A 27,954-nucleotide genomic window follows, 5' to 3' on the forward strand; every position below is an offset into this window, starting at 1 on the left:
GGAGAAATAGCTTATGGGGAAAAATCTCCATTGTGGCACAGTGAGTTAAATATAGGGGAAGGAGACAGAATTTTGGGAATGATCTCATTTTTATGGGTTTAAGATAAATATTTTTTGGGGGCAGCTAGGTGGTGTAGTGGATAAAGCACTGGCCCTAAAGTCAGGAGTTGCTGAGTTCAAATCCAGCATCAGACCTTTACTAGTTGTGTGACCCTGGGCAAGTCTCTTAACTTCAACTGCCTCAAAAAAAAAAGATGAATATCTTTTGGTTAATTTTTTTCAATTGGAAAACCATAGAGCCTGTTAAGACAAATATTGGGAGTTCTATACAACCTGCCAAATGTCTTTAGTCACAAAATCAAATATTTGTTAATGCTAAAGTGTAAAATATTCCTTCATGGTCAGTTAATACTGGATCCTGCCAACATTGTCAGTAATGAAATACTTTTTCAACTTTAGAAAATGTGTTATATAATAAGGTAGTTGTGTTGAGCCATCTTGGGTTTCTAAGTCAAAAGTATTTATAGGCAAGCAAGAATCATGTATGAATTCTTCTTGACTTACTAGTAGGATAGTTCTTTCCTTTAAAATCCCAAGTTATGAGTAATATATTCTTGATGGGATTTGAAATGAGAATAATAGAACTTTTTATGAATCTCGAACAAAAATTCAAATTCAAGACAATGCATCACCTTTTTCCTTTTATGGTTCTTTATTACATGAGAAAGACAAAGTTGAATGATAAATTCTAGGTCTCTTGATCAATAAAGTTATTCTTCTACCTTTATTTTGGTCAAATGAAGTGGAACTTCTTGGGGTCAGGTATTGGAGAGATAGTGAACTGATAGAGCGTGTCATATTTTATGAATGAATTACATTTTCCCTTTAGAAACGAAGAACAGCAATTTATAAGGTCAGCTTTCTGACTTAAAGATTAAAGAGTTTGATAGCAACCAAAAAGTTTCCTTCCACTACTGTCATCAACACAATAGAAGATATGTCCCATTAACATTTTAAAAAATGAATAGGAAAATTGAATACTGCTTTCATTCTGCATAAAACCATTCTTAGATTCACAATACCCCATAATGATGGTCAAATAAAACTATCTTTTATCAGTAAACATTCTGATCAATAGAAAATTTAAAATGTGAAGAAATCTTAAAATATTTCCTTTCCCACAAAATTTCAACATATTTAAATGAACATAGCATGTACATAGATATAGATATACACAAAAAACTTTCAATACTATATTATTCTAAAGGTAATGTCTGCATCTCACAAGTTTCTGAAATGCTTTCTTGAAGTCTTCATTGAAGATTGTATAGATCAATGGGTTTATAAGAGAATTGAGATAGCCAAGCCATGTCAAAAAATTAGATAGTTCATCTGAAATTTGACATTTCTCACATATGTTGACAACTACCTCCTTGACAAAAAAGGGAAGCCAGCAGATCACAAATGCACCTAGGATTAACCCCAATGTAGTGGCTGCTTTCCGCTCTCTTGTTCCAGAAATCTTTTGCCTCCTCCAAGATTTTTCTGGCCTTAATTCCGATTTGGGACTTTTTACAGTGCTTTGTATTTTATCAAAGTCTGCCGAAGGGTCAGATAAAGACTTCTCTTGCACATATGATGTAGAGACCAGGTGAATGTTTCGCTCACTGCTTTCCAGAGTACCTGACCATTTGGCTCTCCTTTGGCAACCCGACTAACATTTCTCTTGTGGTACAATGTCCTTGCTGCCCTGTATATTTTATAATAGAGGATGAGTATCAGTGCCAGTGGTATGTAGAAAGCTCCAAATGTAGAGTAAATGGTGAAAACAATATGGTCATGTTTGATTATGCATTCATCTTCTTTGCTGGTTCCCTGATGTCTCCAGAATAGAGGTGGCATGGAGATGAAAACTGAAATAGTCCACACCACAGTGATCATAATCCCAGCCTGCTTAGGTGTCCTTTTCCTGGCATACTCGACAGCATCAGTGATTGCACGATACCTATCCAAAGCTATAGCCGAGAGGTGCAAGATGGAACATGTGCAGCAGGTAATGTCAACGCTCAGCCAGATGTCACAGACTACTTGACCCATGAGCCAAGTTTCTTTCACAATATATATGATGCTGAAGGGCATCACGAGGATGGCCACTAGAAAATCGGTAACTGCGAGGGAGCAGATTAAATAGTTGGCAGGGTGATGTAGCTTCCGGGTAACAATTATAGCAGTGATCACAAGAGAGTTGATAGCAGTTGTCATCAGTGCCAATAATGACAGAGTAAGTGAGACCAGAATCTTAGACGGCATTCTATTGAATGTTTCTTCTGAGGTAAAGTTTTGATCGGTCAAGTTTAAGAAATCCATCATTTCCTTGAAAGGTAAATTTACTTGAGTAAATGGATACCTGCAGTAAAAGAATTTAAAAAAAAAAACAACAGTTCAGTCAATGCTCAAATGTCTTCTCTTCTTTTAAAAATAAATACAGGATGTCCCAGAAATCTTTATTAGCTTAAAACTTTGGGACATCCTATATGTCATTGTTGCTTTTTGTTTCATTTTGTTAAATTTTGAACATAACTATCAATAAAGACAAACATACAAATATCAAAAGAACAATATGAAAATCAATCAATGAGTTTTTATTAACTACTCACTATGTGCCAAACACTGTGTTAGGCACTGGAGAATCAAATATAATGAATGAAATGCAAAAACTTACATTTTCATGTGGGAGACAGCAAAGATATATAACAACAAATACAAAGAGAATGAATATAAGGTAGTTAAATACAAGTTAGTTTGCAAGGGAGGGAACTAGCAGTCAAGGGGATTTGAAAAGATGCCATGTAAATTTGGTAATCCTTGAACTACATTTTTGGGGACATTTATTTTGTTGATGTGCTTTGTTTTTAGACTACAAATATTTACAGATTATTCCCACTTTGTGAAGCTTCTTGCAACAAAATAAAATGGTTAAGTAAAACTAATAATATAATGACCTCATCTAAAAGTACATGCAACATTTCACATCATTAATAGCCCCTGCCTCCATTTCTGTCTCTCCTACTTTTACCTCAGTGAAAAAAAAAAAAAAGAAAAATTCCTTTTAACAAGTATGCATATGCAAGCAAAACAAATCCCCTCAATGACTGTAGGGAAATATGTGTGTGTGTGTGTGTGTGTGTGTGTGTATGCACACACATTTCAGAGATGTAGGGTACAGAAGACACAAGTATGTCTGTATATATGTAAATATAGACACTTACAGAGGCCATAGATTTAGAGTGTGAAATTACACACACATACATATGCATATACACACACATATCTATACACACTTTTATATATTTATGTATATACATAAATACATAATCAGTAGCCTTGTCTGCTGGAACATAGAGTATGTGAAGGGGATGAAGGTTCTAGTCATTGATATAGTATATATATTTGCATATAGCTATTGAACAAATTTGTTTTGCTTGGATATTCATATTTGTTACAAAGTGGTTTTCTTTTCTCTTTTTTTATTCATTGAAGTAAAAATAGGAGAGAGAGAAATAGAGGCAGAGGTGACGTGAAATGTTGCATGCACTTTCAGATGAGATCACCATATTATTAGTTTTACTTAACCATTTATATATATATATATATATATATACATATATATGTATATATACATATATACACATACATACACACAACACTCATATGTATGTGTATACATATGTATGCATTCTGCACTCTAAATCTATGATCTTTCTGAGTCTTGAAGAGAGGGATCCCATGAGGTGGAGATAAGGAAAATCTGCATTCCAGGTGATAGGAAGCCATTACAGTTTATTGAGTTGGGGAGTGACATGGTTAGAGCTACACTTAAGAATCATTGGTTTAGCAGTAATATGTAGGATGAACTGAAGTAAGGAGAGACTTGAAGCATGAAAACCAGTTAGGAGGTTTTTGCAATAAACTAGGTCTCACCTAGACTGAGGTGGTAGTTGTGTGAGAAGGCATCAAATGCTGATATCATGCAGGAAGAAAAAACAAGGTCTGGCAATCATGACTGGCTACATAGAGTGAGAGAGAATGAGGCATTAAGGTTAAACGACAAGGTTTTGAACCTAGTAGACTGTAAGTATGGTGGCACTTTTAACAGAAATAGGGAAGTTTGGCAGAGAGGTGAGTTTAAGGGCAAAGAATGACTTCTGTTTGGTCATGTTGAGTTTGAAATGTCTCTAGGATATCTAGTTTGAAATATCCAATAGACAACTACTAAAGGAAACTCCTTATGAAACCATAAGCTCCTAGTTGTTATTATTGTTGTTCTTGAGCGTTACTAGGCATGTAAAACAATATGTAGCATTCAGATCATAGGTTATTACTTTTTCTTAGACATGTAATTTTAGTATTTCAAAGAGAGTAGCAAAAAGCATTGACTTTTGGGGTACTTTAAAGTTTCTAATAGTAAGAAATAACACTTTATCAACTCAAAATAATCTTTATAACTTAAAAAGACAAATAATTTATAGCAAATTGAAATTAAGCATTGCATAGTAGATAGTGATCTGGTCTTGGAGCCAGGAAGATCTGGATTCAAGTCCTATTTTTGACAAATACTGGCTGTGTGACCATGGACAAGTCACTTTTACACTTGGAGCTCTAGGCCAGTGCTTCTTAAACTGTAGGTCATGACCCCATAAGGAGTCATGAAAATTTTGGCAACAGTAAAAGGTTTCTGAATGCACAACAACCAAAAATTAGTTAAAAATCAAATGTGTATTGAATATGAGGGGTTTCTGGCAGTGTTTGCCATTGTTACATCGGACAGCTTCACTGTAGCTTTGGTTCTGAACACAAAGCATGTGCACTTTGCACTGCACATGCAATACCAAGGAACGCTGCCAAATTGGGAAAAGGGGTCAGGAGTGGAAAAAGTTTAAGAAACCCTGCTCTAGGCTATTCTCTAGAAAATGAGATGTAGAGAACATGCTTTTCTGCATTGGTAGAGGGAGTTTCTTTACCTTGGAGTTTCTACAACAATGTAATCACAGATCCAGTCCCTATGCCCAAACCATATTCCTATCGAACAGCATTGTTATATAAAATCCTTGTTCTTTTAGCTCATTATCTCCTTAATTTCATTTCTTGTATTCACAGATAAGGAGAAGCTGAGTATGGCATTAATATACATCTGAGTACAATTTAAAATTGTTTAAGAGATGTTGAATTTAATGCCTTAGAAGAGGCAATGGGATGTAGTGGATGGAGTTGTTATGTGAGTTTAAACTACATTGAGTCTACTTTGTGTTTAGAATATACTTCAATATTTGAAACCTCTGTGATTGTACCTGTGTGCCTACTTCCTCAATCACATGAGGATTGAAACCCTTCAAACCTGGGCAAACTATAGCTAAGAGTATTTGGGAATTGTAGCTCCAGCACTGGAAAGTTCCATGGGTCATCTATTCCAATCCCCTCAACTTATGAGAAGTGGAAACTGAGGCCCAGAGAGGTGAAGGGATTTGTCCACCAGTAATAATAAATGGGATAGCTGGGATGAGACCTCAAATGCCATGCCTTGAAGTTCAGCCATCTCTTCACTGTCTCAGGCTGTTAGATGATGAGCTGCTCTGAATTTAGCTAAGCTGGCCTTGAGATGACAGACACACAGTAAAATGTTGGAGCTGGAACTCCACTGGTATAACATTAAGAAACTCAAGGCCATCTCTACATCACTGTGTGCCACTGGAGTAGGAATTTAGTGGAGCTATTAGCCCATATAGCTGACATAGTCAAAATATAGTGCATACAAAGAAATCACAATCAGATCCCATTTCAGGATATCTCTAGTATCCCAAGACTTTATGAAACAATTCTTCTTCTTCTTCTTCTTCTTCTTCTTAGTAGCATTAGTTTTTTAATCAATCTATACATTTGATTCATTATTAATTTTAATGATTTTAAAATTAATTTTTATAGTAACAATATTTATAATACAATAATTTGTAATAATAATGATAGCATTCATTTAGCACTTTAAAGTTTGTAAAGCACTTTTAATATGTTATTACATTTTATCCTCACAACAACTATGTATGGTAGGTGCTATTATCCCCATTTTACATATAAAAAACTGAGGCTCTAAGAGGTTGTAGAGGGCCAGATAACTAGTAAGTGTAAGAGACAGGATTTGAATGCAGGTCTTCAGGACTCCACATCTAGCACGTTATCCCCTAAGTCATTTTGTTGATAAGGTGTGTGTCATAAATTTTTGAGGGGATATGTATAGCACACATGTTAAGTTGCTTTTGAAAATTCAAACTAGTTTAATTTGCTGGATTTAAAACAACACAGTTCTGCTGGAGCAATTTAGTCAGAGAGGGAAACACTGACAGTCAGAGCTCATAAAGGCCCTCATTGCATACAAGGTTTTATTTTACAAGTCATGTTGATATTGACCATCTGCCCTTACCTCCGTGAGTGTGACTCTCCACACATGCTTAATTGCCTTATAATTTCTGCTTCATTGGATATTACTGTATAATTACAAGTCAGCTAAAAGCAATTGGGATGTAATGAAATATGATTAATGTATTTTGAAAGGTATGGTTTTCTTTTTGTTTAAGCCTTGGCCTTCAGAGTCTACATAATTAAAATGAGACTAATTTAGACAGCAGGTTTGTTAGGGCTGTCTTGAGGGGACAGTTGGAATGAATTTTCTTGTCTTGCACCAAGAATCCTTTTTATGTCCTCTCAGTGACAAGACGCTTCCTTAGCAAACCCATGTTACTTACTGATACCATTCATCAGGAATGGCTGGATCCATATATTTGGCTTTAGTAATAACATGTTTCCTTATCTTTTATACCCCCTTGACTGTGTACGTGGCTGTCACAAATACATGCTTAATAAATGCTTGCTACCTGACTGACTGAACACAGAATAGAGCAGAGACCTGATAGTGAGCGAGTTTTAGTCCCTCTGGAAAATCTGTACATTGGCCTAGGACCTGATGGACTTACTGATCATACCTGCCTTGGCCCCAGAGCTTAGTTAGCAGCCTCTTGGTCTACTTAGTAGAAATGTGCCCACTAAACTGTACCTAAGACTATTTGCAGTCCACATATTGACTTAGAAAGCTACATATTAACATTGTTCTATTGCATTTTTATCTATTTTGTTAAACATTTCCCAACTGCACGTTAATCTGATTTGGGCCACACTTGGGAGAGTTGTGGCCAATGTGCTGTGTATTTGATACCACTGGTCTAAGAGATACCAGCAACTGGGACAATGATGAAATGCTAAAAGTTCCAGGACTCCAAGTTCCCAGACTCTGAATACCAAGAGACTCAAGGGCAGTAGCACATGTTGTCATAGGCATATAGACCTTGAGAGTTGGGATTCAGTGGCCATCTAGTTCAACTTATAAACAAAAAGGAATTCCCACTATAACATATCTGACAAATGGTCATCCAGCCTCTACTTGAAGACCTCCAAGCAGAAGGAGCCCATCACTTTTAGAGAGAAGCCATTCTTCTTTTGGACAGTCTTTTTTCCCCCCCGACATCAAGCCTAAATCTGCAACTTCTACCCACTGTTCCTTGTTCTACTGCCTTTTGGGGGGGGGGGACGGACCTGCAGCCTCAAGGCTGTAGCATTCTAGGTCCTTGGGTATGGCCTTTTGATTGAGTCCAAATTTTCTAAAACAAATCCTTTTACATCAAAACCAACATGGGGAGAGTTGTGATGTGGAAGGATTAACTATATAGTTTGTACATATCTGTTTGCTTGTTGTCTCTGCCATTGGGTTGTGAGCTCCTTGAGGGCAGGGATTGTCTTTACCTCTTTTTGTAACTCCAGAGTTTAGCATAGTGCCTGACACATAGTAGGTACTCAATAAATGTTTATTTTTTATTTTATTTTATTTTTTATTTTTAATTTTTTAAATTTTATTAATTTATTTTGTTTTATCAACAATCACTTCCATATGCTTTTGAGTTGAAAATTTTTCTCTCCCTTCCTCCCCCCTCCCAAGATGGCACACAATCTGATATAGGCTTTACATTTACATTCCTATTAAATATATTTTCACTCAATAAATATTTATTGAATGACTGGCATTCTAACCATACCTACCAATTTTGTGAGGTTGATTTTTTTATAACAAAGTGTAAGACTTTTTATTTGTCCCCAGTCAATTTCTTCTTAATAGATTGAGCTTAATCCTCTAGCCAATGTAATTTATGCCAATGTCAATGGTATATGTAAATAAAATAAATAAGTAAACAAAGCAATAATAAGTAAATGAAATAGTAAGTAAAGTAAAATAATTAGGTAAATAAATAAGTAAATCATTAGTCAGTGTTAAAAATGTTAAGCAGCTTATAGCTAAGCAGAGACCCTGAAATACTCCACTGGATATATCTTGCCACATTCACCCATTAACTATTTTTGGAGCCTGGTCAGTTTTAAATCTATCTAATTGATTATCATCTCTTCCATATCTTTATGACTTTTTCACAAAAATGGTATGAAATAATTTAGCAAAAATTTTGCTAAAATCTAGGTAAACATATCCACAGCACTTTCCTCATTTACTAGGTTAGTAACCTTGTAAAAAAAAAAAGAAACAAAATTATCCTGGAATGGTCTGTGTGTGACTAAGTCTAAGGCTTTTTGTGATCACACTTACTTCCCTGTCTAGACATTTGCCAACCACAGACAAAGTATTAATTCTAAAATCTCCCCTGGAATTTAAATCAAATTTGTTGGCCTATAATTGGAAGACTGTTCTCTTTTTTGAAAATCAGGATTCTTGCCTTTCTCTAATCTTGTGGTACTTCTGTCATTTTCTCTGTTCTTCCAAATAACATTGAAGGAATTGAAGGGATTAGAACAGCAAGTGGTAAATGGGAACTGAGTGAACACACTGACTCCATCTTGTGACTCAAATCTGGAGCTAGCTTGGTTCCCTTTCTATTCAGCTATGGGTCTAGTCAGACTTTAGTCTTGTGAGAAAACTTTATTCAATTGTGGGAATTTGGAGAAAACCTTATTCAAACCATTGTTTGAATCTAGTCTTGTGTGGCTGAGAAACTGGACCACTTCTACCTGCTGTTAGAGACCCTTAATGAAGGACCTAAATTATGTGGATCAGAAACCCAGTCAGACCAAAAGACTGATGCAAAGAGTTTCCTCACAATTATATATCTCAAGCAACTCATATATCTTATCTGAAAATTAGCCTGTATTGATGAATCAATTATTGTTTCCATGTTCCCTTGATTATTTACAGATACTTTCCCTCTCCCAACTTGGAAAATCCCTAATCTTTCCTCCGATTAGAAATCAAATTACTTAATGTTGTATTGTTTCCTTTTAATTAATTGTTTCTTATTTGATTAATTGTTTTTAATGTATAAAAGTCTATCTTACCTTGTATTTAGGGTCCAGGCCTCAGATGAGGAAGGGGCCTGGTCCCATTTTGTTAGGTAACTGGCATACATTGCTTAATAAACTGATATTCTCCGAAGACTGAACCTTTGTTTTCCTCAGTTATTTCATCTTTTACCAGCCATAACACTGACAGGGGCTCAGCAATTGCACCTGCTATTTCTTTTAGTATCAGAGAAGGTAGCTCACCTGGTAACTTGAATTCATTGAGTGTAGTTCTAAATCTATGATTCTATCAACTAGATGCTCTTTCAGTATCTCCTTATCATGAGTATTAATCAGCTCCTCATCAACCATTTTTGCGCTGCTATTTCTAATGCAAAGGTTATTGTCTCTTTGGCAGAGAAAATAGAAGAAAAATGAGATCTGAGCAGCTCTACCTTCTCTCTGCTGCCAGTTACCATTTCATCCACCCCAAGCAAAGATCCTTTCCTTATCTCAATACAGGTAAGAAAGAAAGAAAGCCAAAACCCAAACCTTTCTTGTCCTCAACATCTCTTGCCAATCTCAGCTCATTCTGAATTTTAGCTCTCCTGATGCTTTAAAAAAAAGAATCCTCTATTTATTCTTTTTTTCTCGGCCTTGCTGCCATCTTCATTATGTTTCTTTTTAGAGCCTAAGTTGATTAGTGAATTTCTGTGTGATGTTCTGATATAGAACTTCAGTCTCTTCAGACAAATCCCATTTTTTCTTCTTCATTTTAATTGTTTCCTTTCCCGACTTCAGAATTTCATTTCTGAGCAGCCCCCACTCTCCTGAGCAACTTCTTCTCTAGTATTTCAGTCCACAACATCCCACCAATCTTGCTTTTAGACTTCTTAAAATCTATTTTTCCAAAATTTAGGATCCATGTCCAACCTGTTCTGGATTTTCTGTCCTCTATCACAAACTCTAGGGGAGACTAGTCACTTCCTCTCTTCCCTAGGGTTTTCATCATTTCTAACCCAGCAATCAGTTCCTTCCTGTTAGTGAGAATCAAATTCAAAATAGCCATTTCCTTTGTTGATTCCTCCACATTGGAAAGGATAAAATTATCACCAAGATAAGTCAAGAAGTCATTAGCTACTCTGTTTTTGAGAGAGAGAGAGAGAGAGAGAGAGAGAGAGAGAGCGAGAGAGAGAGAGCGCGAGCGCTATAGCAGATGTCTGGAAAATTAAAGCCCCCCTTAATACTATATCATTTCTCTGTGCCATACTTATATGTGTTTCCCAAACTCTTCACCTAGTTCTTTTTGTTCAGGTGATCTGTAGTATACTTACACGATTAAAATCATTATTTTTTGTTCCCTGCCCTTTTACTTGAATACTCTTCATCATCTCACATGTATTTTAGACTACTGGAATTAGTTCTGGAACTATGGTAACGGATTTCAATTGGAAGTATAATAATGGATTTTACACTTTTTATGCCAGTCTTAGGAACAAATACCTGAGAGACATGGGAAGAGGAATAGTTGCACAAGTAGTAGTCTCAGCTTTTAAGTAACAGCTAAGGTGAATATATGAAAAAAAATAGCTAGACTAGCTAAGATATATAAATGTGGGAAAAACCCAACAGCAACCCTAGTTGGAACCAATTGAATATCTCATTAGAACTGTTAAGGAATATTTCAAAATGTTCATATTAATTTTTTTAGAAGTTTCAATCTTAAACACTGCCATTACTAATGAAGTAACTCTTCTTTTTTTGATCAATATTTTCTTTTCTCCTTCTCCTGTTCCTCCTCCTCCTCCCTACCTTTTCCTCCATTTCCTCCTTTTTTCCTATTCTTCCTCCCTCTCCTCCTTCACCTCTTTTTCTGGACTATGCAAGATATTGGGGACCCCCATGCTGGTGATATTGGGCCTTGGGTCACACTTGTCAGATGTAGTGTAGCAGGGGTTTTTTTCCCCCTTATTGTTTGGTAGAGATGTCCACTGAAATCCCTTCCTATTACAATTCTGTGTTTTTTATATTTTTATTTTATAAATAAATACAAGAGACAGCATAATATGGTCTGAGGTTGTTGGCTTTGCCTTCAGAAGATGTAGGTTCAAATCCTCTGACAGCTTTGGCACTTATTAGCTATGTGTCTGTGGGGAAAATTACATAACCTCTCTGTGCCTCAATTTTCTCATCTGTAAAATGAGGATAATGACACTTGCTCTACTTACCTTTAAGTCTGTAATTTGTATTACAAAGGTTTCTTATGTCCACTCCTCTTCCTGGAAGTGCTGAAAAGGAAAGAGATCTATGAGATACTGGTAAAGAAAAAGGAGATTGTATCCAGGCATAAAGACCCTAAATAAAACTCAAATTATGCTTATCCACCCCTCTTCACCCTTGTAGATACTTTTGGTCTGACATTCCTAATAATTTTTCCTATGTTATTGGTGAGATGGGAGGTCACGATTGGATGCTTAGATTCACCGTTTTCTACTTGTTGCAGCTGACACTGTGGCTTGCAGATCAAGTTGGATGCAAAACAGGTGACCTGGGACAGACCATGGAGAGTGTATAGTGATTTAGTGAAAAGTGGCACGATAATTCAAAATAACATATTATACAAAACCCATTTCTGTTTCTTTTTAGAATATATGGATGTACATATGTGTGTGTGTGTGTGTGTGTATATATATGTATATATAAAATGTATATATGTATATACACATATATGTTATTTTGAGAGGAGAAACATTTTTCTTCTTATTTATGTTTTCTTTCAGAAAAAGCTTTCCTCTGTTGGGAAATTTGCTAAAAGTTACCCACAAAGTAGATAACCCACATATAACTGCATATGATTGAGCCCCAAGTATCAGTACATGTTTATTTTTCCAGGTAACTGAAGAATATTTCTAGATGAAACACAAAGGCTAAAAGTTCTGGCTTTTAAGCATTTATGTGAATTGGTGCCATATTTTAGGAAGGACATGGATAAACTGGAGATGATTCAGAGAAGAATGACCAGGATTGGTGAAAAATCTTGAGATCATTTCATAGATAGGACCAAAGATTTTTTACCTTAGAGAAAGGAAGACTTTGGGGCTTGGGGGTGGGACATAATACCTGTTTTCAAATATTTAAAGGCTACTATTTGGGAAAAGGTTAAGACTTGTTCTTCTTGGTCTCTAAGAACAGAACTAGGATAAAAGGATATAAGTTGCAGAGAGGCAGATATATGTTTGATGCAAGGAGAAATTTCCTAATAACTAGAGCTATCCCAAAGAGAAGTGGGTCACCTCAGGAAAAATAGTTTCTTCCTCAATGAAGTCTTCAATAAAGCAAAGAATTTCATGATAAAACTTCTATTTGTGAAATATTTTCCCTTCTAAAATATTAAATGTGAAAGTATATATGTATGCATCACATATGTGTATGTATGTGAATAAATAAAATGCTTACATGCAACACTTTCCAGCTTGAAAAACTGGTTTAATTTGATCTATTTTGTTATAAAATGTTCCTGACTTCTTCCAGCCCTTTTCCTGTGGTTATTTCATGCTCCAGATCAGCACTGACAGGGGTCTGATATTTTGCTTCAAGCTTTCAAATGTTGTATGGCTAAAAGGGTTTGGGAAACAGTTTTAAAACAGAGGGGGATCCTAAGAGTTGGTCAAAATTCTTTTTGCACAGTTATTTCCCTCAAACTGTTGCTGCTGTTTTGTTCTTTGTTGCTGCCAGTTCTAGAAGAGAGGAAGAAGAGCCCTGGATTTACTCTTTGCAAAGTTCTTCCAATATTTCTCTGGTGTTCTGAACCCCACCTTCTCTCCTTACTCCAACCCTCTCATCTCATCTACCTCCTTCTTATGCATCCCTGGTGTGATGTCTTCATGTCTCTAGTTGGAAGCTCATGTTTCCATGTCTTTTATATACTTTTTAATATATAGTCTATACTTTTTATATACCTTTCTCTGTGCAGCTCTGTCTTTTCTCCTGTCGATATCTTCATAACTCTCTCTGAGTAGACCAACATCTAGCTTTCCTTCTCTTTAGTCCACGGAATATGGGAAGGTTATTACTTTATTTATTAATTTACTTGTAAGAAACCACTTTTCCTCTCTAGCTCTCTCAGTTTTCTCACCTATAAAATGACTGGGGGAGACTAAAGATTTTAAGAGCTGTTTCAGCTCCAAAATTCTATAATTTTAAGTGAGAGAACAAAACGATCTGTTCAGTGCTTCTCCAAATCTATGGCTGCTTGCCATGGAAGCATTTGGACTCATCAATCAATTTCTGAGAAGCTGTTCTTTTGAAATTAAATGAAATAGGGCAGAAACTTCATTTCCATTATTTCTTTCCCCTCCCATTGCTTTACATTATGAAAACTTACCCTGTCTGCTTAATAAAATAAATGTGTTTTCTTGATTATTACATTCCTTTGGAATGGACAAAATGTCCAACTACTGTTGATTCCATTTATATGGAACATTTAAAATGTTGATAGTTTCCATTATGGAAAGTCATATGTAAAAGTAACTCTATACTTTCATTTGTCTATTAAACTGTTGTGGGTCTAATAGCCTCTTTCAAAAGATTATCTTGAAATTATATTTTGAATTGAATATTCAATACAAGAACCTCCCTATAAGCTTTTATGGTTTTGTCATAATAAAAATTAATGCTTCAGGACATGACCTATCTTAAAATTAGAATAAGAAATATTTGATAATTTTACTGATTCTACTAAACTCTATATGGAGCTTCTTTCAGTGTTGTTTTTGATTCTATAAGATATGTGCAAATGCCTTTGCTGTTTGTATATATACTTAAACATGTATATAAAGCAATAAGGTGTTGAGGAAATGTCTATTACAGTTATTTCCTAAGGAAATTGACTTGTTTTAATAATCTCATTTAAATGACACATAAATATTTGTAATATTGCTTAGGCTTTGATGTATATAAGTGCTTTTTAAAAGCCCTATTGGAATATTCTGGCTTCTAGACTAAATGTGACCTGTCTTACTGACATTTTATCTTCCTCCCACAACTCTAGAGTTTAAGGGAAATGAATATATGTGCTTTGGGAGTTTGGGGGCAGAGCTGCAGTAGAAGTAGGAACTATATAACTTTTGCCCTAATATATACTCTGTCCTTCTCTTTCTTGATGGCCCCACCCTCCTGCCCTCCTTCAGCTAGTGACTTATTTCTTTTACAATCTTTTTTTTTATTAATTTATTTTGATTTGTCAACAATCACTTCCATATGCTTTTGAGTTGAAAATTTTTCTCACCCTTTCTCCCCCCCACCCTCCCCAAGACGGCGCACAATCTGATATAGGCTTTACATTTACATACCCATTAAACATATTTTCACATTAGTGAAGTTGTAAGTAAAAATTAAAACCAACAGGAGGAACCATCAGAAAGATGAAACAAAACTCAACAGAAGGTAAAATAAGTGATAGCGATTCGACTTCCATAGTTCTTTCTTTGGATGTAGACAGCATTTTCCATCCCGAGGCCTCTGGAGATGTCTTAGATCCTCGTGATGCTGAGAAGGGTTCAGTTTAACAATCTTAGTCATTGCATAACGTGGCTGCTATTGTGTACAAAGTCCTCTTGGATCTGCTTACTTCACTCAGCATCAGACGATACAAGTCTTTCCAGGTTTTTCTGAAGTCAGCCTGTTCATCATTTCTTTTAGCACAATAGTATTCCATTACATTCATATACCACAACTTGCCCAGCCATTTGCCAATTGATGGGCATCCTCTCAATTTCCAATTCTTTGCCACTACAAAAAGAGCTGCTATAAATATTTTTGTGCATGTGGGTCCTTTTCCCATTTGTATGATCTCTTTGAGATATAGCCCTAGAAGTGCTATTGCTGGATCAAAGGGTATGCACATTTTTGTAGCCCTTTGGACATAGTTCCAAATTGTTCTCCAAAATGGCTGGATCATTTCACAACTCCACCAACAATGTATTATTGTTCCAATTTTCCCACATCTCCAACATTTATCATTTTCCTGTTTTGTCATGTTGGCCAATCTGATAGGTGTGATGTGGTACCTCAGAGTTGTTTTGATTTGCATTTCTCTAATCAATAACGATTTAGAGCATTTTTTCATGTGGCTATAGATGGCTTTAATTTCTTCATCTGAGAACTGTCTGTTCATATCCTTTGACCATTTATCAATTGGGCAATGGCTTGTATTCTTATAAATTTGTCTTAATTCTCTATATATTTTAGAAATGAGGCCTTTATCAGAGAGACTGGTTGTAAAAATTCTTTCCCAATTTTCTACCTTCCTTCTAATCTTAGTTGCATTGGCTTTGTTTGTGCAAAAACTTTTCAATTTAATGTAATCAAAATTATCCATTTTGCTTTTCATAATGTTCTCTATCTCCTGTTTGGTCATGAATTCTTCTGTTCTCCATAGATCTGATAGGTAAACTATTCCTTGTTCTCCCAGTTTACTTATGATATCAGCTTTTATATCTAAGTCCTGAACCCATTTTGACTTTATTTTGGTATATGGTGTGAGATTTGGGTCTATGCCTAGTTTCTGCTGTACTCTACTAGTGACTTATTTTGAATGCTGGGACCTATCTCATGGTTGAAGCTGTTACTGCTTGAATTTCAGAAATGAAATTCTACTCCAATTGCTGTAGAAATGAGGGTAAGTGATGGATTAAATTACTACTATTATTACTGTTTATTACGTACTAAAACTTCATGTGTCACCTCCATTTGAAGAGATTCTTTTTCTTACTAGAAAAAAATTTTATATTGATTATGGCTTATTGTAATCCTTTTTGCTTTCACGTTAATGGTTAAAAAGCTTTCTTTGAAGAACAGTCACTTACATGGAAAGAAAGAAAATAAGAATTTATTTAGTACATACTATGTGCTAAGTGCTTTACAAATATTATTTCTTCTATCCTCACAAAAACCTTGAGAGGTAGATACTATTATCACCCCCATTTTACAGTTGAGGAAACTGAGGCAAAGGTTAACTGATTTGCCCAGAGTCACACAGCTAATAATATCTGAGGCTGGATTTGAACTCAGGTCTTCCTCATTCCAGACCCAGCATACTATCCATGGTGACACCTTTTGTAGTGTATACATTTTCTTGTAAAAAATTCCACAGATTTTTTTTCTCTCTTGAAACTTCTACAAACATTCCTCCCAATCCCTCATAAGGTAGGAGTAACTTCTCTCAATGTCATTCTTAAGATAGTGATTAGTGCCTAAGCTGAGGAGACTGCCCATATGGAGATAATTACTACTTCCCAATGTTACTTTCTCTATTTTATCTTTAGGTTCATTATGAGAACCAGTGTTTCATAGGTTTTGCTTTAGACATCTTGCTCCTATAGTTAAGGCCACTGAGGGTCTTACATATGTGTCAAGGCTGAGTTGTCTCAAAAACCAGTCATGAGTTCAGAAAAGACTCTAGGAACCAGGCAGATGTGCTCTGGTCAATCAGCACTCAGAAAAGTCTGTCTACAAGTTAAGGCATTCTGCCTGGACAATTAGTATTCTTAAATCTTCAAGCCTGATAAGCATGGAAATTTCCGCTCAGGAATTATTTCAGAAATCGAATTTTGTGGGTTTTTTTCTCATATAGGCAAGAACTATCCAGTATTGCCGGATCAAATTCCATTGCTTCCAAAGACACAGTGACACTCACTCAGATACTAGTGCTTGTATCAGTATGGAGAAGAAACAGAAATACTATAGACTAGAAGGACTGTGTCCCTCAAATATGCAGGGATGGGGAGCTTGGTAGCTTCTGTGTTCCTTTGTACTCATTCATCTGAGATCAGGCTGGCTGTAACTCATCTCCTCTAATGCCTTACTTCCTTCAATATCACTGGAATATCTGTGAGTTGTACATCGGGGTTTGCTTTTACCTTTTGGTAGTGTAGGGATAACATTTACTGCATAACAGTTCATTTAGAAAAATTTTGTTGCTAAAGTTGGGCAATAGGTGGGAGAGCCTCATCACCTCTCCCTGGGATACCCAGGATCTGAAACTATCTTTTTATGTGGATGAGATTGTTGATGATTCCCTAATCAACAAAGTAATACAGGCAGCTCAGTCTAATCTGCAGGGTGGGGACCATCACAATTGAAGAAGGAAAAAAGTGGATCCAAGAGTCTAAGTGGAATGGGAATTTTGGATTTCCTCTTTCAAAGGTGGGGTTGGGTGGACCAGTGTCCAACTAGGATTAAGGAAGTTGAAGGGAACAGTAGTATGAAGGTTGGGGAAGAATAACCAATGAATGCATTTACTCTACCCTGATGAAGTCTGGGTTGCCTGGGGCCCATCTTATCAGAGGGATTACAATTAGTGACTATAGAATGTATGTAACATAAGTCAATTATAAGGTGAATAAAAGTTCTTTTCAAACAGAGATTATTTTATGTTTTTTTCTTGGTATCTTCAATGCCTAGTATGGGATCTTGTTTATTGAATTGAATTGTCTATTCAGAGAGCTGGTTCTTAGTGTGTTCTGGGTAGTTGAAGTTGCTGGATAAATGACCTCTGGACAAGTAAGGTGTTATTTATATGCGTGCATCTTTTAACCATATCCACATATACATACTTACAAAATACATGTGTATATGCAGAAATACATACCTACATGTACAAACAGATGAATCATTACGTATAAAGGTCTTTTTAATGCATGTATCTTGATTAGATGTGGATTGTACTGTGTTTTAAGCCACATGAGATGAATGGTATCATCATCCAGTTGATTGCCTTTCATTTACCATTTACTGTAACAGACATGCCATGTATTTAATAATATAAATCACTGGGTTCTGTGGGAAACTTACACTCACAAGAGAAGAACACTTCATTGGAAGATTGCCGACTTTGCTATAGTTTCTGTTCACCACAAGCAATCCACTGACTCATTAAGCAGCTTCAGCTAGGTCTTAAGGGGGCCTGGAAAGAACCAGGCAATTTTAACTTTCAATGAGCAGTGTATAAATATATTATCCATGGATGGCTGGTAGCACATCTTCCTGCTGAAACACTCTGTTCGTTTCCAATGCATTATTTCTAATTACTCTTAGAGATTGCTGGCAACAGACACCTTTCCATTCTACTACTCAGCAAAAAAATTAAAGTCAACTATAATATCTGAGAAAATTTTTTCATAGTCAATGGGCAGTAAGCAGCCAGTTTAGAGATGCCTATCACATAGAGAGGAAGCAGAAGAGAGCCCGGAATCCCCCTCTCTGTACCTGCTGCTGTTCCTTTTCTCTCTTTAGTCAGTAAGGAGATGGACAGCCAGAATTTGAAAGAACTCATCATATGTTAAATGCAAAATTTTAAAACAACCAATTAGCCTAATGATATGAGTAGAAACATAAATTTTAGACATATGTATTGATCATGTGAATAGCATTTTCTATATGATCACTTGGTTTGGATCCTTGCATATTATAATGTCTGTTCTTCTCTTTTGACTTTTCTGCAACTTGATGATCAATTATTTGAAGGTTTAACTATTAATATTTTATTACGTGATTAGTATTATGTTACTCTACTTTGATCATTTTAAATTGTACTCTCATTTCTTCATACCAAGATCTTTGTGATGCCAATAAAATCAATAAGAAAACTTTTGCTGGATATAGCTATCATATCATAGATGGTTGTATTCCATATATCTGAAAAAAACCCCAAATATTGGTATCAATATTAATGATAATAGCAGTATTGTGACTGGTTTTGCCATCACAATAGCTAGCATTTATATGGCACTTTTAAGTCTACAAAACACTTTAAAATATTAGTAAATATAAGCCAACAAGTACCACCCATTAATTTTGTAGATGAGGAAACCAAGGCATAGTTTAGTTAAATAACTTGTCCAGGTTCAAACAGATCGTAAGTGTCTGAGGCAGAACTAGAACTCAGATCTTCCTAACTCAAAGTGTGGCATTCTAGCTATTATGCCACTTAGCTACCAACTTGATTACTTAGCTACTCACTTTATTGGGTTAGCCATGGAATCTGTAAAATAACAATTCCATTGTAGTTCCATCTTTATTCCCAACTCATCAGCAAAGACAGCAATAATATTTTTAATTGCCAAAGAAAAAGAATTATTTATGTAGAATAATATCAGTAAAGAGGAGATCCAACCCAAAACTTCCAGTGTTACAGTGACATTAAATTCAAATAGAAAAGGTGCTCTGAGGGATGCATATTGTCTTTAAAAGCCCACAAATGAAGGTTATCTATATTGTATTGTATTTTTAATTATTTTGTTAAACGTTTCCCAATTTCATTTTAATCTGTTTTGGACTTTACTTTGGAACTTGGGAGTTTTGTGGGCTGCAAATTGCCCTGGGGCCTTGAGTTAGACACCTTTGTAAAATCTCAGAAGTTTTCCCTGCTCTCTGCTATTAATAATGATGTTCTACCTGTGATCTCACTTAGCATTTTGTTTTGCAACTCTTGGATGCACTTACCATATAGTATTGTACATTATAGTTATCTGTGCCTAGACTGTCACTTCAGGAGATGAAAGGCCATGTCTCATATTGATATTGACCATAATAGAAATTAAAATGTATTATTATTATGCTAATAATTTTGGATTTGCAGATCCCCTGAAAGAGTAGGGGGCTTTGGAACACACTTTGACAACTGATGGCTTAGATGTAAATCTCCATTTAAATCCAATCTGGTCTGATCATTTACCAGTCAGATGTGAAGAAAACAGAATCAAACTTATGTGTTATCTTTTTAGTTACCTTTCTCTGAATGTTTTTGAATATTTTACTTTGCTTTTACTCAGCATCAGGATAAAGACAATTATAATAAATAAACAGAACTTTAAACCTGATAGCTAGAAAATCTTGGATTTGATAATCAGCCCCTGAATAAATGACAATTGATTATTTTTGAAACATGTGTGACTTTAATGGATTGAATGCAAAACTTCTTCCTTTTGCCTTGAAATGTCATTCTGAGAATGTTTATAGAGATAAGTTCATCGCCAATATTATTTGACATAGTTCTAGAAACATTAAGTATAGCAATAAAACTAGGAAGAAAAATTTGAGGGAATAAGCATTGGCAAAAAAGAAACAAAATTATTACCTCCCTCATTTTTTTTGTGCAAGATACGGTAATTTACTTAGAAAACCCTAAAGAATTAACACTTTTTTTTTTGTTTTGTCTCATTTTCTTTTTTCAATTACAGGTAATTTTTTTAAACATGTTTTTTCTTTTTAATTTCGAGTTCCAAATTCTTTCTCTCCCTCCTTTCTCCCCTCCTTGAGAAGGCAAGCAATTTGATGTAAATTGTACATGTGAAATCCTGCAAAACACATTTCCATATTAGCCATGTGGCAAAAGAAATTAAAAGAAAAACACATAAAATAAAGAAAGCAACCCCCCCCCAAACTATCTATCCTTTGATCTGCATTTAGACTCCATCAGTTCTTTCTCTGAAGGTGGAGAGCATTTTTCATCATAAATCTTTTGGAATTGTCTTAGATCATTTTATTGCTGAGAATAAGTCATTTCATACAATATTATTGTTACTGTGTACAATGTTCTCTTCACTTTTATCAGTTCATGTAAGTCTTTTCAGGTTTTTCTGAAAGCATCTTGGTCATCATTTCTTATAGCACAATAGTATTCCATTACAACTATACACCATAACTTGTTCAGACATTCCCCAGTTGGTAGGCATCAACTCAATTTCCAATTCTATGTCACCACAAAAAGAGCTACTACAAATATTTTGTGTATATAGGTCCTTTTCCTTTTTATTTGATCTATCTGGGATATGCACCTAGTAGTGGTATTGCTTGGTCAGAGTATGCATGGTTTTATAGCCCTTTAGGTATAGTTCCAAATTGTTCCCCAGAAGTGTTGGATCAGTTCATAACTCCGCCAATAGTGCATTAGTGTCTTAATTTTCCCACATCCCCTCCAACATTTGTCATTTTCTTTTTCTGTCATATTAGCCAATCTGATAGGTGTGAGATAGTACATCACAGTTGTTTTAATGTACATTTCTCTAATCAATATTGATTTAGAACATTTTTCATGACTATAAATAACTTTGATTTCTTCTAAAAGTTGCTTGTTCATATTCTTCGACCATTTATCAACTGGAAAATGGCCTTTAGTTTTATAAAAGTGGCTCAGTTCTCTATCTATTTGAGAAATGAGGCCTTTATCAGAGAAACTTGTAAATTTTCCCCCCAAGTTTTCTGCTTTTTTCTTCTTCTAATCTTGGCTGCATTAGTTTCGTTTCTACAAAAGAAAGTTTTAACTTAACGTAATCAAAACTATTCATTTTACACCCTGCAATGCTCTCTCTCTCTCCTCATGTTTGGTCATAAACTCTTCCCTTATCCATGGATCTGATAGGTAAATTTTCCCACACTCTTCTAATTTGCTTATGATATCAATCTCCATGTCTAAATCATGTACTCATTTTGACCTTATCTTGGTATATGATGTGAATGTTGGTCTATATCTAGTTTCTGCCAAACTGTTTTCCAGTTTTCACAGAAATTTTTGTAAAATACTGATTTCTTGTCCCCAAATCTTGGATTTTTGGATTTGTCAAACACTAGATTATGTCATACTGTAAGATCTTTGTGATATATCACTGTAATCTCCTTGATAGTATTTTATTTAAAAATTTTTCATCAATATTCATTAAGTAAATTGCTCTCTAGTTTTTTCTCTATTTTGGCTCTTCCTGGTTTAGGTATCAGCACCATATTTGTGTCATAAAAGGTATTTGGCAAAACTCCTTCACTCATTTCCCCAAATAGTTTACATAGTATTTGGAATGAATTATTATTTAAATGTTTGGCGGAATTCCCTTTTGAATTCATTTAGTCCTGGGGACTTTTCTTTCTTTCTTTTTTTGTGAGGCAATTGGGGTTAAGTGACTTGCCCACAGTCACACAGCTAGTGAGTGTTATATGTCTGAGGTTGGATTCCCTGGGGATTTTTTCACAGGGCATTCACTGATGGCTTGTTCAATTTCCTTTTCTAAGATGGGGTTATTTAAGTATTTTATTTCCTTTTATGTTAATCTGGACAATTTATATTTTTGTAAATATTGATCAATTTCATTTAAATTGTCAGATTTATTGGCATACAGTTGTGCAAAACAGCTCCTAATTATTGCTTTAATTTCCTCTTCATTGGTGGTGAATTCATTCCTTTCATTTTTTATTTTGGTAAGTTGGTTTTCTTCTTTCTCTTCTTTTTATGAAAATCAAATTAACCAATGGTTTATCTATTTTATTAATTGTTTAATAAGCCAGACCCTACTTGTATTTATTAGTTTATGGTTTTCTTACTTTCAATTTTATTAATCTCTTTTTTTGATTTTCAAGATTTTTAATTTGTTCTTTTTTCTATTTTTTTTCCCATTACATACCCAATTCATTGATCTTCTTTCCCCCTATTTTACTGATGTGAGCATTAGAGATAAAATTTCCCCTAAGTACTGCTTAAGAGAAAGACATAGGGCTCTCATACCTAACTTTTCTAAAATTCTATTCATCTCCTAAACTTCTTTCTTGTTTATTTTATGGTTAGATTTATCCAGTTCTGAAAGGGGAAAGTTGAGGTTCCCCACTAGTATACTTTTAATGTCTATTTCCTCCTGTAACTTATTTAACTTTTCCTTTAAGAATTTAGATGTTATACCATTTGGTGCATATATATTTAGAATTGATATTACTTTATTGTTTATGGTACCCTTTAGCAAAATACATCTTTTAAAATTAGGTCTATTTTTGCTTTTTCTTTGTCTGGGATCATAATTGCTAATCTCACTTTTTTTTTCCTTTGGCTGAAGCATAATTGATTCTGTTTTAGCCCCTTATTTTAACTCTATGTATGTCTCTCAATATCAAGTATGTTTCTTGTAAACAACATATTTTTAGATTCTGGTTTCTAATTTATTGTGTTATCAACTTACATTTTATGGTGAATTCATTCTATTCTCATACACAGTTATGATTACTGTGTATTTCCCTCATTAAATCTTTGTTGACTTAAGTAGCAATGTAATTTTGGGCAAATCACTCATCCAAACTGTACTTCATTTTCTTCTTCTGCAAAATGAGAGGCTTGGACTTGATGACCTCCAAAGTCCTTTCCATTTCTAAAATTCTACTTCACCTACTAGATGACGTGCTGCCTTCCAAGAAACTGGGGGAGATAAGTATTTAAAAAAAAACTTCTCTACTAATGTTGGATGAAATGAATTGGCCAACTTGCTCTTCATCTTGTTTCTCCTGCTTGTGCAATTATTCTCTGACCTAAAGACAAACAGATCAGTTGCCCTTTAACTTTTCTATTAGGAAGAGCACAGCAATCCATCTGTTGTATTCATCTGTAGGTGTTGGCTAACATTTTAATGTTAAGACAAGATCCAGAAAGAAAACTTAGATAACAGATTTTTTTAGTTCTCAAAAAGTGTGTTGGTATTTAGCTTCCTTTGACGGGCAAAGGCACACTAGCATCTAATAACATGAGGCTATAGCCATTTAGGTCTTTTACCCTAACTTGTAACCTTGTAAAAGCTTTGCACCTGTAGATGGGTCACCATCAATCCATTTCGACTGCTAGAAAAACAATATAAAAAGGATAGTTCATAAATTAACCAGCAGTTAATTAGCATAAAATAAAAAAGTAACCCAATTATTACATATGATTTTACATTACATTAACTGTGGCTCAAACCCTTTAAGGAGATTACCTTGAATTTCAGACTTTGATATTTGTTTAAAAGTAAAACTCTATCCACACTACATTCACACTAGAAACAGAGGTTATAAGTAGGAAGGAAAATTGCTGAAGCTCTTTTCAGAGAAGCCTGTTTTAATTTCCTCCAGAAAAGCATTTATTGTATATAGTAGCTGAGTATAGCCTTAGGCAAAACTGTGAAACAGAGTTTATTTTTTGGCATCCTTAAATTGTACCTTTGAGTAACCCTATCTCTCTTATTATTTCCCTAGTGTCCTAGAATTATTATGCTTACCCACTCAAGCTTGTTCTCCCAAGACAGTGTCCCAGGTCTAAGAATATCTTTTCACTTAGTCATCAAAACTCCTACTTCTTCGAGGCTACAATTTTATTTTATTTTTATTTTTGCTTTTTTGGTGAGGCAATTGGGGTTAAGTGACTTGCCCAAGGTCAGTGTTACGTGTCTGAGGCTGGATTTGAACTCAGGTCCTTCTGACTCCAGGGCCAGAGCTCTATTCACTGTGCCACCTAGCTGCCCTTCAAAGCTATAATTTTAGCAAATGCACTAAAGTGATATAATAATTAATACTCATTTGTTAAGTGCCTACTAGGTGCCTGACACTCCGCTAAGCACTTGGGATACAAAGAGAATCCCTGCTCTGAAGGAATTTCTAATCGTTGATAAATTAATACATATTGAAGTGTTATTGACTAATGATAGACCAATTGTTACCCCTCCTTTAAAATATTTACATTTTAAGAGAAGATGGTAGAATAGGCTAATGCTTAAAGCCAAAAGAATTATTTTCTAGTGATAGAATTTTAGTGTTACAGGTAGATGAGATTAGTTTTTTTTGTTGTTGTTGTTGTTTTTGAGGGGAAAGAGAAGCAGCCAGTAGCTAGGATATTAGGTATTATTCTGCCCATACATTGCTACTTACCCATTACAACAAACTCCTGAATTCCATAGCTGAAAATTTAGAAGTAGAAAAGGGTGGTTTGTAGGAAGAATTTGTAAGAATCAAAATAAGTGGTTCCATAAACAATACTCAGAACTGCTTGTCTTTTCATTTTTCATGTTCCCAGACTTGATGTCTACAATGAAAACTGCCTATATTCATTTAGCCTTTTGCTGCTTAGTAAATGAGGCACTTGGTAATTTATAAAGCCATCAGTCATCCATCATGAAAATACTACTTTTTTTGTTTTGTTTTTTTGGTCAGGCTAAAATAGGCTTTTCCTAACAACATTTTTCAAATTATCTTTTTTTCCCCCAACTAATAAAAATCTATTTTCACTCCTTCCTACCTTTCTGTCTCTTTATTGGGAAAAACCAAATCAAACTAAACCAAACCCTTTTAAACATATGCATACAGTCCAGCAAAACTAATTCCCTCATTGACCATGCTTAAAAAGTATGTCTAAATCCACACTCCATTATTTCTCTGTCAGGAGAATTCTTTCTTGAAATAGAAATTTTGGTACATTTTTGAAGGTGGAAAGGAGTTTGGAATTTGTACATAAAGTGTGAATGACAGTGTTTAAATTTGGAAATCGGTTCCATATGGGAGGCCAGACATGTTTTGGAAAAAACTCAGAGCTAGGAATCAGGACACCTGGATTCTAGTGCTCAGCGAACCACTTACTTTCCATTTGCTCTCGGGCCAATTACTGAAAGTCATAATCGGTATTTTTGCCCCCAGAAGGAGTAATACAAGACAGTGCCAGGGCACTGTCATTTAGCAGTGCTAAGAAACTCTCAAACAACTTCATAATTGATTATTTGAAATTAATAGAAGAAAAGATTAGGTCAAATTCAGTAGAATAGGAATAGTGTCCCTAGGACACTGGCCTTATGGGCAGAAACCTCAAGAAAGCATTGCCTTGTTTGTGGTTCTGAAATCACTTAACCTCTCAGAATTTCAGTTTCTTTATCTGAAAAGCAGAAAAAAAATTATCCTTACTCTTTGCCTTATTGGGCTATTGTGAGGGTCAAGTCAGTTAATGTGCATGATGTGCTTTGAAAAAAAAATAAAGTGCCATCTAAATGCCTATTGTTATTGTTATTTCATTAGAGCTCTTTAAAGGAAGGAATTTTATTAGTACTAGGTTGAGTGGAGTTCTGGGTTGGGCCTGATTTAGGCTAGTTCCCAGATAGTTTAGATCTGAATGAAATGAGATACCTAACAATTAACAAAATAAGAGTTTTGTTTTGTTTTTGCCAGAGAAGGTGAAGATTATCTGACAAGGGTACATAGTAATGATCATTGAGCTGAACACAGTCCCCTGCTTCTGAGTTGTGCCTCATTGTGGTCTACCAGCCAAGCATCAGAGAAAAACTGTTTATATTTAGGCAACCAAGAAACAGTGTCAAAATCCTGAGCTTTTAATTTCCCTAGCCAATTAAATTTCAAGGATGAATTCAGTACCTTTATTGAAAAACTAGCCTTATTTCATGGAGGAGAAGTTTGGGATACTGCTCTTACCTCAGGCAAGTAGATCTGAATTTCACAGCAAAGTGATGGAAATATATTTTGTTTTAGTAATTTGTGACCACCAAAATTTTAGCCAACTCGAGATTTATTTTTGTTGTATTTATTCTCCAGAACTCTAAAATTTTGTGATTAGCACAACCTTTTAATAGCATTAATACTCAAACTATAGTCTTATTACTCACATTATAATCCTGATTGTCTTTATTTTCTCAATTCCTTTCTTTCACAAATACCTAATTAATGAAATGTCTGTTAAGAAAGACAGAGTGTTTGATATTGGGAGATATAATGAGGTATACAACAAAATTGTTGTTTCCAAGGAATATAAATTCTAATAGGTTAGTGAAGAAATTGGACAAATTAGGAGACCTTGGTTCTAGTGCTTGGGCAACCACTTACTTTCCATTTGCTCTTGGGCCAATTACTGAAAGTCATAATTGGTATTTTTGCCCCCAGAAAAAGCAATAAAAGACAGTGCCAGGGCACTGTCATTTAGTGGTGCTAAGCATTCTCAAACAACTTTGTAATTGTTAGTAACGGTTCAAGAATTGAATAAAAATACTGAAATAATTAAAAAATAATTAACAGGACTTTAAAGATTACCTAAGTTCAAATTAATTATACAGTTAAGGAAACTAATGCTCATGGACAAAGCATTAGATAATACATATTTAAGTACCAATATAATACTGAAAATAAAGGCTATGGAAATTCACTTTAAAATATTTTGCATCGGGGCAGCTAGGGGGCACAGTGGATAGAGCACCGGCCCTGGATTCAAGGGGACCTGTGTTCAAATCCAGCCTCAGACACATAACACTTACTAGCTGTGTGACCCTGGGCAAGTCACTTAACCCCATTGCCTAGCCAAAAACAACAACAACAACAACAACAACAACAACAAAAATATTTTGCATCTACCTCACAGATATTCTAAAAACATGTTTTTGGATTTATTTTAGGGCTAGTGTGACCAAATATATAGGGTGCTAGATTTGGAGTCAGAAAGTTTTCCTTCCTCTGATACTTACTATCTCTATAACCTTGGGCAAATCACTTAAACTCTCTGAGACTCAGGTACCTCCTAAAGTTTTTAAAATTATGGTTGGGTTACATTCTGCATCAGTATGCCACCAATGAATTCATAGCTCCATGATCTATTGATACTTTATCTAGGTATAATGACATTTAGAATAACTTAATTCTTTGTTAAATAATAAAGAAAAAAATGACAAAACTTATCAAAGATTATCAAAGAAAGATTCTTAGATTCAAGGAAGACATTCAAGTTTTCTTTTCTTTACATATTTT

The 27,954-nt window shown here is 34.9% G+C and overlaps 1 protein-coding gene across 1 annotated transcript in view; it reads right to left on the reverse strand.

The window, feature by feature from the left end:
• Positions 1-717: 717 nt before the first annotated feature.
• The window catches only part of HTR1F (5-hydroxytryptamine receptor 1F), a 151,188-nt gene continuing 123,951 nt past the window's right edge, over positions 718-27,954 (reverse strand). The window contains 3 exon segments of the mRNA XM_020974830.2: positions 718-1,680; positions 1,683-2,407; positions 11,610-11,669. Of these exon segments, the coding sequence (XP_020830489.1) occupies positions 1,262-1,680; positions 1,683-2,370 (1,107 nt within the window). The 5' untranslated portion in view covers positions 2,371-2,407; positions 11,610-11,669 and the 3' untranslated portion in view covers positions 718-1,261.

This window comes from Phascolarctos cinereus, unplaced genomic scaffold, assembly GCF_003287225.1.
Source record: "Phascolarctos cinereus isolate Bilbo 61053 unplaced genomic scaffold, phaCin_HiC Scaffold_7;HRSCAF=346, whole genome shotgun sequence".
In the NCBI taxonomy this organism is placed as follows: Eukaryota; Metazoa; Chordata; class Mammalia; order Diprotodontia; family Phascolarctidae; genus Phascolarctos; species Phascolarctos cinereus.